The sequence below is a fragment of the Eufriesea mexicana genome, unplaced genomic scaffold, assembly GCF_001483705.2.
Source record: "Eufriesea mexicana isolate 0111107269 unplaced genomic scaffold, ASM148370v2 scaffold325, whole genome shotgun sequence".
NCBI lineage: Eukaryota > Metazoa > Arthropoda > Insecta > Hymenoptera > Apidae > Eufriesea > Eufriesea mexicana.
In genome coordinates, this window is record NW_016908500.1 from 1493620 (window position 1) to 1505715 (window position 12096).

The 12096-nt window shown below is 28.0% G+C and overlaps 1 protein-coding gene across 2 annotated transcripts in view; it reads left to right on the top strand.

The window, feature by feature from the left end:
• The window catches only part of LOC108556174 (C-Maf-inducing protein), a 59127-nt gene extending 56984 nt beyond the window's left edge, over positions 1–2143 (top strand). For both annotated transcript variants that reach the window (XM_017912158.1, XM_017912159.1), the window contains 2 exons: positions 531–831; positions 1383–2143. In XM_017912158.1, coding sequence (XP_017767647.1) covers positions 531–831; positions 1383–1507 — 426 coding nt within the window. In that variant the 3' untranslated portion in view covers positions 1508–2143. The remainder of the gene's footprint in view (positions 1–530; positions 832–1382) is intronic.
• The last annotated feature ends 9953 nt before the right edge of the window (positions 2144–12096 follow it).

Genomic DNA, 12096 nt, shown 5'->3' on the forward strand with positions numbered 1-12096 from the left:
ATTATTATAAAATTATTATTATAAAATTATATAGTGATTATTAAATTACTAGTAAGTAAATGAAACATTGTAAAAGTAACGTTACAAATAGTACAAGTACGCCATTTTGAATAATATTTTTAAATAACAAATAATTTTTAAATAACATTCCTTTTAACACTAAACGTACCGGTATTTTACACACACCTATTCTTACCATAGGGGGTCAAATGGTATATAAGGTGTGCAAAGAATTTTTCTCGGTAAAAAATAAGTTAAGAGAAAAATGAGAATTTACAGGAAGTCAGATGAGCGAAAGAAGTAACAATGAATGTAATATATATATATAAAGTAAATTTTGTAAATTTTGAAAGGGGTCATTTGATTCCGCTTGGTACGTTTAGTGTTAAATAATACTGCATACCTTTTCCTTCACATAGATTGATTTTTAAGGTACTTCAGTAAAGTGTATGTTTTATAAAAGATTTTGAATATGTAACGAAGCATTAATTTTTTATAAAATAATTATACTTCATTTTTGTTTGAAACAGTTAAGAGAAGGTGGCCCTAGACGATTATCATTGCCAGCCCGCGCGACAGATGCGGATGTCGCTCTACTCCTAAACGGAAGGGCTCTTGGTAATCTGGAATACCTTAGTTTGGCCTTTACCTCGGTCACCTCTGCCTGTGCCGAGCAGTTAATCAAGTTACCAGCTTTGAGAAATTTGAACTTGTGGGGAACGCAATTCGGTGACGCTGGCCTGCAAATGATTAGCGAACATCTGCAGACACTGCAGGTTCTGAATCTCTGTGAAACCCCTGTTTCTGATAAAGGAATTTCTACGTTGACCTGTAAGTACCTTAGAAAAAGTATCAGGTCATGGACCGATATAGTTGTATCCAAGGAACACGTATTTTGCTAGATTAAAAATTAATTTTTATGAATCCCTATTTTTATATTTTTATAAGAAACATTTCTGCTTGAATTTTATTGAATATTTATTGTCACTTGATATTTTAAAGATATTTTAAAAATCAACTTAAAAGAGCAAGTAGAATATTTGCTTCTAAAAGATTTGTGATCTAGATGTTAGTCATATTTTAGTTTTTATTTGTGTAGCATATTGTTATTGAAAAGAATTTATTTTGAAAAATACAAGGATTAATATCTATTTTAATTTCGAGATTAGTTTGAAAAGTATTATACTTTTTTATTTATCATATGACATTTCTTATAAAAATAATACATAACACTAAGTGCAAATGTGCATTAAGAGATGCATTAAGGGATGCATTAAGGATACATTAAGGGGTTAAGTATTCATATACTGTACATGTAGAGCTAATGTCTTCCTCTAATTTTTTAAGTACTCTTGATGTTCACTTAATTTCCTAATTTACAGCATTAACGAGCTTAAGAGAGCTAATCCTGAACAGCACCAAACTGTCAGTTCAGACGCTCGAATCCCTGAAGAAGTGCTTGCCAGCTTTGCAAGAGTACGACATAAGATACACGGATGCTTGGTAGCCAGAACTTTCATCGTACGTTCAATCGAACAAACCCAAGAGTAATTCCAAGATCAAAGAAAGCAAAGAAAGTTCGAGATAGATAAGAATTAGAAGAGAGAAGAAAAGATTCAAGCGGTAAAATATTTGTCGAGTCAACGAAGTAATTGGAGGCATGGTGCATGCTGTTTCATCGACGAAACTAAGAAAGTTATTTAGACGTAAAAGATGATAATATATGCAACATGGCCGAAAGTGTCTGTTAGAGACATGTAGTTAAGAGTCTGGATAGTTCAAGTCCCAACAGGGACAACCCTTTTCTGTTTTATGAACGAGAGATATTTAGAAGTCGCTGTTAAGATTGACTAAAAGCAAAGCACGTGACTAGGACCACAATAAAAGCCTGACTTTAGAGGGTTTGTTCGAAAAGAACGAACGAAATAAAACTTCCACAAAATGTGTCGTAAACTGCCCAAGAACCGTTGTTTCGATTAAAAAAATGAAAGGAAATAAAAATCGAGACGTTCAAGGACACACGTCGAAATTAGAATAGCTGAGAGTGGAAATTCATAACGACTCTATAAATAGTTGATCCATATGGGATAAGTAAGAGGACATCGAGAGATCGTTTCGATGGCGCAGGGACTTGCTCTTTGGAATACGAGTCCGAATATTTTTCGGTCAAACGCAAGTCTCCAAGTGCCTTGCCTTTTTCGTGGATCCTATGTGTTTAAGTGGTTTAATTTCACGTTATCGTTTCAAATTTAAAGACAGATATAATTTATTGATATAGTAATAATTAATAGGGCATAGAGTGTTTAATTTATTTGAAGGTTAACCTATTTTAATTTTCGTCGTATGATGCTCTTGTTTTATAATAGGCACTTGTTAAAGTCAATCTAGCAGAATTATTCCTTTCGACGTATTAAATTTATTTTATTTTGTTTCTTGTAAATATTATTTAACGGACACGTTACTCTTGAAAGACGTTTTTTCAAATGTGATCTACATAGTTAAGTAAACGTAGTTTTATAAAGGGAACAGAAATATGTATTTAATTGAGATTCGATTTGATTGTGCAGATATCAAAAGGGCACCAGATAGAGTCGAGTAAAATAGATTCCTGAATGTGGTACTTTTATTTGGATTTGTGTTTGTTGGACCATCGAATATAATAACCAAGAACTTGTTCATTGAAACTTGTTCTTTTAATGTACATTTTAAAACTTGGTGTTAAGATGTTCAATTAACAAAATACTATCTTAAACCTAATGATCGAATCTATAAAGTGAAAATTTTAATTATGTGTACACTATCAACAAAAATATATTCTCGATAAAGGTAATACAGGGTGTCAAAGAAAGGATAAGAAACTTTTTAGAGTATATGTACAGTATTCGTTGAAATAAGTAAAAATGAGATACAACTTAATGTGTTATACAAGATAAAATATTATATATTATAAATTAAAAAATATAACATTCTTTTTCATATTTTTAAATTTTACATTCCACCTAAAAATTGAAAAATGTATAAAAATAAATAAAAATTCTATGTTAAGAAATAAATACTTATAAAGTATGAGTCTTTGCAAAATGGAAAAAGAATAATTTTTTTAAAAATTAAGAAACTTGTGTTACCTATGATTCATGAAATTTATTTAGGTAAACAAAGTAGAATAAAATTTCCAAATTAATAACTTTTATTGATAGAACTTATTTAAGTACAGAGAAAAATAGTACTTTTATCATTGTAATATTCAATACTTTGTATTTTTAAGGCATAATTGAAACAAATGAAAATAATATGCAGTATTTATTATACTTTAATCTGTGTTATGAGTACTTAACTTATTCTATTAAAATTTATATAATAAACTAAACTTCTAAAAATGGAGAAGTTTTTTTATTAGAGCATCTGAAAATCCATTTCAGAAGATGATGTAAATTTATGGACAAGTAATTTTGACGTGATACTATATTGTATAAAATAATTCATTACATTGAAATATATAATTAGAAAAAAGTAACTCTTGTATCAGATTCTTAATACTTTATAATTCTCTTGCATCTAACATAAGAACATCAAGATAAAAGAACATCTTTGTTTGTTCAAGAAAAATTTTATTCGAACCAATTATCTTAGATGGATAATCAAATATGAGGATGTAAATTGAAATTTTAATTATCATAATTAATGATAGTAACAAAATAATTTATAATCCAATTATCATATGCAATGTTATCTTGTTTATTAAATAAGACTAATTATAATTTTCAAATATCTAGAATTAAAAAAATTTTGATTTCAATTATAAGTTAAATGTAATTCATTATTAAAATTGTGATGAATAAGCAGTATAAGAACAACGCGTAACAATAAAAGTCGAAAATTAAAAATTGAAGTAATCATTATGGAAACTGTATCTTAAATATTTAGCACACATATCGATTACAATATCTCTTATTTCGGCGAACACGATGTACACTCAAAGTTTATATCCTTTATTTGACACCCTCTATATTAACAGTTTCTACCAAATATGTATGATTCGACAACATTGACTTCGTCGAACATAAGAATCACGTGAATTACTCGTACAGACTTCCTATTGAAGGTCGAGGTGTTCATTAGTTGATTACTATATACTTGTTTGTGCAAGTAAACTCGAGAAAGAAAATTTAACAAAAAGAAAGTGGAAGGTATATGCATGTATGAAGGAAAGTTAAAAAGCAAAGGGACATTTCAAAAATTAAATCCTTTAATACTATTTCTAGGAATCTTGAAATCCATATATTTTCCATATACTCATTTTCTCACATTTTTATATACTCAGTCCATTTATGAATAAATTTCTGAATATCCAGATTCTTTTTCTGATGAAAAAGAATCATTAGGAATAGCAAGTTACTATCTATCAATTTACTGTACAGACATTTGCTTTCTTGCTTTTTATATAAATCTTTATTTAAAGTTACTTGTCCAAATAATTTGTCTATCCAGCTATTGACGAAAAAAAAAGAAAATGAGAAAAGGAAAAAAACAAGAATACCACAATAATTTACAGACTGATGGTTATCAAAATTTAACTGCAAAGAACTTAATTTAATGTAGCTGTGTATAAAATTGAGAGACTTTGCTTTGCATTTTAGCAAACCTTATCATGTTGATATTTCTCGTTTCATTAATTTTATTTTAAAAATATCAAAAAAATTAACAAAATTGTAAACAGCAGATTGTTTATATCTACTATTAGAGTTACATATGACTAACCTTGACATCATTTTTCTGGTTAACGTGGAATATTGAATTCTTAAAGGGTCCATTCCAATAATTTTGCAGTAACCAAACTTCCAGTCGTTTCAAAACAAATTTACCATTTTAGGAACTTTTTTACGAGATTTAATATTTTTTCGAAAATATTGTTTTTGTATTAATTCACATATAGCACATTTTTATTTTCCCAGTGTAACAACAAAGGAAATTCCTTCATCATTAAAGGGTTAATTACGATATAATCAATGTTTTTATTTACTGATTTCATAGAAATATCGCAAAGCCCCATTACTTTTTGACTTTTCCTCCTGTAACGAGAGAAAGATATATGTTGTCATGTGAAGTAATATCAGATTTATTTTATCTATACTTAGCTCGTATACTAGGAAATAAATGAACTTACTGAACGAGAGTATGTTCTCGAAGAAGATTCTTTGCAAAGGTTTCTTGCTCTTTTTTCTTTAAATAGCGCTCAACTGCCTTAGCGATCAAGCTCTGAGCGACCACTGCCATAACGCGTGCGAAGTGGAACAGGCTGATCTGTCCGTTGCACTCGTTAGAATCGAGTTTTTCATTTGAACTTTTACTCTTCGTGTGTTTCGAAAAAATACTTGGCTGCAAAAAAGTGGAACGCTTGTTAACCTATTCGAAGCCGATAATCACGTATACTCTAATTCAAAATTCTTAAAACAGTTGTTATATTCGTTTCCATTCTGAAGATCAGGCAACTATTAAAATGGTATTTTTTAATGCTTTTTGGATCACGACCTTTTACGTTAGCCAAATAACCTGCATAAAAGGACATTTTGAATGAAGTAAAGAAAAGGTGTAAAGAATAGACTTTTCAGAGTGTAGTAAAAACTTGGTATTTATTAATTCTATATTTAACATGATAGTTAAATTTATATTCGGTTCTTTAATTATTTTTAAGTGAACCATAAATTACTTCTTGTTTTTTTATAAAAAGGCACTGTTATAATCAGTACCAATACGAAAACTACCAAATTGGTCAAAATAACTAACCTCGAATTTTTTTGTTTTTGCAGTAATTACTGAAAATATACAGTTACCTTTGACAAAACTGACACCGACTTTTATCGAAATAGAAAAAAAACATAAAATACAAATATAACATAAAGACTTGAATGAAATTTCTTTCCAATAATAATTTGAAAGTAATTTAAATAACGTTAATAATCATATAAGTAGTGTATCTCAATTTGTTACGCTTTTTATTTAATTAATTGAACAATAAATTGAAGAATTGATTGATTTATATCGTAACTGAAAATTTGTTTTTGAGATAATATTCAGAATAAGTATCGTACAATAAACATAGTAATAATCATAATAATAGCGTTAGTAAGAATATAAATATTTCCATATTAGCATATGCTGCATACTAAGAAACCAGTTAATTCTATCAGAATTAAGGAACAAATAATCGTAGCAAATAAGAAATAATTTATTTCGTAGACTGGCAAATTAATTATTTAGTTACAAATATATTAATTTACCTTCGTGTGAAATACTTCGCGAAATATTTATATTAATTCAAAAATAGATTATTTCTCGAATAATGAAATTTGAAAATTTGTCAGAACGCCCAGGTCTATTACATGTAGTTATTTACTTTCATCATACCACTTTAATTATGTGGGAAAAATGAAAATAGTTTATTGACAATAATTAATAAAATTAGGAAAATGGGCGAATAACAGCAAGTCTACAAATTATCGAACAATACACCTTTAGCATAATTTTCGATCTTCTTCAACAATCCTCCACATTGCTTGATACAACTCTGCTTTCTGACACTCTGTTTATCTTCAATGCTCCTTTCATTTTCACTACTATGCACACGCTTTTCGGACTTTTCCTTAAACGTGCCCAAATATAGCCATACCCTAAGGGCCTCGCGCATCGTTAAGGGTCTTCCCCAGCAAATTTGACCTCTGTTGACCCTTGCTTTCTCGTTCGCGATCCTCTTAAAGCTACACTTAAACTATGGGAAAATACGATACTACAATTATTACCATTTCTGTATTACTGTATTTAGGTATACATTACATGTGGGTAGTTCTACTTTTAAACGTGAATAAGTGTTTGACATTTTCGTAATAAAACTTTGTATTAAAATAATTGTAATGAAAATGATAATGACCTGTATGAAAATACTTTACATGTAACACTTTACATACACATGTATTTGAGAGTTGCAGATCACAGAATCTGCAAATCCACACAGTGTTGATATATTAACAATTTTATTGGGAAATAAATGTTGTTCATGGTCCATAACCCATATGTAAAGTTTTATTAAAGGATTAAAATTGATGTATATATATATACAAAATAAATGTCAAAATAAATATATTATATTATATAAATATTATATAATATAACATATTATGTGATATGCATCATCTTGGAAGAAAATAGGTATGCTACTATGCATAGAGGTATCAGAAAAATAATATTGGACAACTCTGAAATAATAAAGGAAAGTGTAAAATACTTGAAATGAATATTGGTTGGTTAGAGTTCAAAGTATAATCAGCTTCGACATGGTTAAACTAATCTGAAACGATTTGGCTGACTTCTTTTTGATAAATCTCCACTTTTGGAAACATTTTACTATTAAGTATAATAAATACTGTTTTCACAGTTAAAGAATGTCGTATACTCGATACAAAAATTTGCAAGAAAATTCAGGCGTTTAGGTAGCACAGAGATAGAAAACTGCTTTTTCTTCGAGTATTCTACTTTTTTGCAGTTAAGATGTCATTGGTTGAACTTCACGAATATAATCATTTATTAATTTTCTGGGGGTAGTGAAAAACATTATACGAACGTGAATTTGGAAATGTTAACTTTCTAATCTTTTCTCGTTTATGAATTCGTGCGTAAAGTAAGGGCTCAGAACTTATATATATGCCCATATTCTATGTTATTAAATATTTCCTTCAGTTTCAAGAATATTAATTTCGACAATAAATTTTGTCATGAATATTTGATAATTGACATTTACGTTTAATATTATAGATATTAGGAATGAGAAAGTGTTCAATTTAGCCTGATCTTCATAGTAGAAGTTAAGAGTCTTAGTAAAAAGCATTTGAGGCTCAAAGGGTTAATATATGTGTATCAACGTGTATATACATATATTTTCTTCAAAACAGAGTATGAGAATCAGAGATCTTATGTAAATAAATTCCTGGATATAATTTCTTTACTTTGTAACAGTGTTTTGTGGTAGCAGATGTCTCAAAATATTTGAAGAATTTTGAATTTTACTACAGAAAGTAATAATTGTTTTACTACAATATAATGATTCATAGAATTTAATTTAACAGACTTTCAAAAATTAATCTTCCTCTAGCTACCTAATTAATTTACACATTAATACAATTTTTAAATATTATGTAATGTGATTACAAACAGAATAATTAGAATAATTTTTAATTTTATTTTCTTATTGTTATATGTATGCTTAGAAAGAAAACATTTCGGAATTCAACGTGGTTTTACATGTCTTATCTTTTTGATAGTATGATATACAACTGAAGTTCGACCAGTTTTCGAAACACTCTGTATATGTGAATCATGCAAAACGAACTTTAAGAAATATTATATTATTAACTTCGTCGATTGACTGTCTTCTTGCCTATGACGAATTAAATGCATAATCTACTCTTCCTCCTACATCTCTTCTCCTTCACTCAGAAAATTCATACGCTTTGAAAAATCCAAAACCCTCGCAATTACTATGTCGTATTTTCTTTCTTCGAAAGCTCTAAAACAAATAATATAATTATGAGTCCTTAATAGCGTAATTTATGTTATTTTATATTCGTTGGAATCTCCGTCTATATAGGATGTTAAAAGAAAGAATTTAATGTTATTTTAAAGTATTTATAGTACTTACTGAAAGCGATAAAATATAATTTAATCGACGTAAATTTAAAAATTAATATTTTCAACGATAAATAATACAGTGTAATTGCACAAATACAAATTGTATGTTAATGTTGAATGACACGATGAAAAATTGGAAAAATTTGTGCATAATGCTCTACTAAAATATTTTTACAAGATGAAAATTTGTATCTCAAAATTTAAATCTCAAATAATATGATTCTAAACAAAACTTATTAACCATGTTATTCGAAAAATGTCTATAAATGTTCTATTCAATTAAAAAAAAATATATATTTCCAATTACTTTTGTGTTTTTGCGAAAATAAATTTTTTGTTTTATATTTTTAAAATTTTCCTTGCAATTAATTATTTCTTTAATTAAGGTACTCCTATGTGATACTTTGATTAATTTTTGTTTGTTTTTTTTTTTAATTTTGTGCTTTGTTAAACAAATCATATAAAAAATTTGTTGGTTTAGAACTATTTTACACTGAAGGTATTGATTTTAAAAACATGTCATATAAGTATCTTTTACTCTAATCTAAAGATATTATAAATACTGAAAATCGTAAATTTTCTTTTAACAGCCTATATAATTCACGTCTTATAATAAGTATTTATTTGTAAATATGTTAAGTACCTTATACACGCCATTTTATAATAGTTGTATACCATTTATTCGGCCTCTTGCAATGGTTAGTACATCTAAAACGTAACTTCCATCTCCTCTTTATCTGATGTATTATAAATTTCCTCGAAAAGGAATTGTTGTAGCTTCGAAATAATTGTATCTATATGTTCCTTAGTGTAAATATCGATATAAAATTAAGTTGTATTTTTAATTACTTCGACTCCGACTTCGACTATTTATAAGTAATAATAGAACTTTGCGTTTCCATGCAGAATGTTAAAATAGCACATTGAATACATAGCATACCGATAAGCAGAATGGTAATTTAACACAAAAATTCTTTCCAAGTATTTATGTTGTTTAAGGAAATCCATTATAAACGATGTTCCCTCTAAACTGTACGCTTGCGCACAAATGTAAATGCTCCTGTGCGCTTGCGCGAGCTCATAAGAACGTATATGTGTATCCCTCTGCGCTTGCGCGGACGTATAAGAATGTGTGTATATAACCGCTTGTGCAACGTGCAAGCATATCAAGTGTTCCCGCGTTGTAAAATTTGTGTCTGCGCAATGACGATTTATGTATTTGATGTTGTCAGATATAAGACTTAGTATCGTGATACCGCGCAGTCATTAAAACTCTGTGCTCAAAGGAACAGCAAATTCACGAGAATGGGGAAAAATATTAGAGGGAACAATGGTTATGAATATAACAATTTTTGTAAATGGTACGAAGCGAGAGAATATTACACTCATTCTTCGATTTACGCGGTACTCTTTATACATGATCTGCTTTTACGCTTTTAGGAATTATATTTTTCTATAATATTTATTCAAATTATTACATATAGATCAATGATCAAAAAATTCTTATTTGATCGCATTTGTTACATCGTTATGAGATTTTTTAATCGATTTGTGATAAAAAGAAAAGTTTAGTTGTTTTCTATTTTATTTTTCTGAATTTTTATTATTATTGTTTTCATACAAATGTATGAAATAAACATTTCCCCAGCATACAGGGACTCTTGACTTACATATTTTTCTTTTATTTGTTTTTAGACCCTATATAAGTGGTTCTCAACCGTGTGAAAAACGGTATTAGTGAAAATCTGTGTAAATCGACGAGGAGAGTGTATAAGAAAATTTTATTCGTAATAGAGAAGGGTAGTAAATGATCTTTTTTTTCTTTTTTTAATTTGTGAAAGGCCTAAATATCGTATATATTTATGTGTTATTTATTTCGATATTTATTATATTTTTTGGTATCTCACAATATACATCGTTAATAAACTACGCATCTAATATTCATTTAAACAAGACGTAGAGATATTTCGAAATTTTTCTGTCACGTATATTGTTCTTCCTAACACCATGGTGTATTTCGTAAGAATTGCTTTTTTTCATAACGTTTAGTACGGTAGAAATATTTTTAAGAGAGTAAATTTACATTGGCCCGTCTTGTACAGTAGACATTTTCTTATACGAATATGTACATATAGGTTTTTTAATATCGAAAAGAGCTTCATTGTTCCGTGACGTTGTAGGTAGTTATTCTTTAACGGAAAGAATCCATTAAAGCGACGAATTTTTTCAGGCACTTTGATCGACCTTGTCAATCACTTGTAAAAGAGGAAACGACAATTCAGATGTGCGCTTTTTGAACTGTGACCAATGTACCAAATTAATTGTAAAACGTGATATGTAATTTAGCTATAAAACAAATTTTGGAAATATTAAAAATACTATTAGAATTAACAGAAATAATTTTAAATTCGACTTGGATTTAAATTTACTTTCAACGATTATGATAGATATTTTTATTTATTTTCTTCTTCTTTCAAGTATGAGGGAACAGGAGCAACGTGGAACTATTCTTAGAACTTTTATTCAAAATAAATGGTTTCATTATAGCGTTTATAATGTGGAATATTAATATCAATATACAGGGTATTAAAAAAGAATTAGGTTAAATAACGTTTTGAATATATATGTATGTATATAGATGTTAAAAAAAAGAAAGGAAAAACTTGCTTAACTGATAATGGTAATATTTATTTATCTTTCAATAAAGAAACTAAAAATTGTATTTAGTAATGATGTGAATTGACGAAGATTTCTTTTCTATTTTATTTAGTGTTTGTAACTGCTATATATTTATAAAGTCTGAAGAATTGTTAATGGAAGATCCCTTTTTTTTGGCATTTGCTGTATATATGTAAATCCTTATAATTACTACACCAAACTCTGTATGTTACAATTATATTAGAACAAAATATCAATGATGCAAAAACACTAATTAATTTCTATGTATTATATTTATAACCCTACAGGCTAAAAGTAACAACGTTAATGTTGAAAACTCAAAAGATCTGACCATTCAAACTTCATTTTAATTTATAAGAACCATCGATTACGTTGTATACTAAATTATATTTAACTTTGAAAAATTAAACTCATTTTTTTATGTTAACTTTTAGAGATGAAATTTTAAAAATTATTTGCTTCTTTTTCCAAGATAAAATTAATTTCAGAAGATCAGAAACATCAGAAGTCACCCTTAAATAATATTAAGCAAGGGTACAGAAAAATATGTAAAAATGTACCTAATATTGTTTCTGTTTTTCAATTTGTAAATCATTATTTTATTTTTATACGTGATTCGTGCTATAATTGCTCTTATGTAATATATTATATAATTATATATTTAAACATGAACATAAGTCAATACACAACAGAATTTTTTAAAAGAATATACTTATGCTATCTCTGATTTTACTGGTC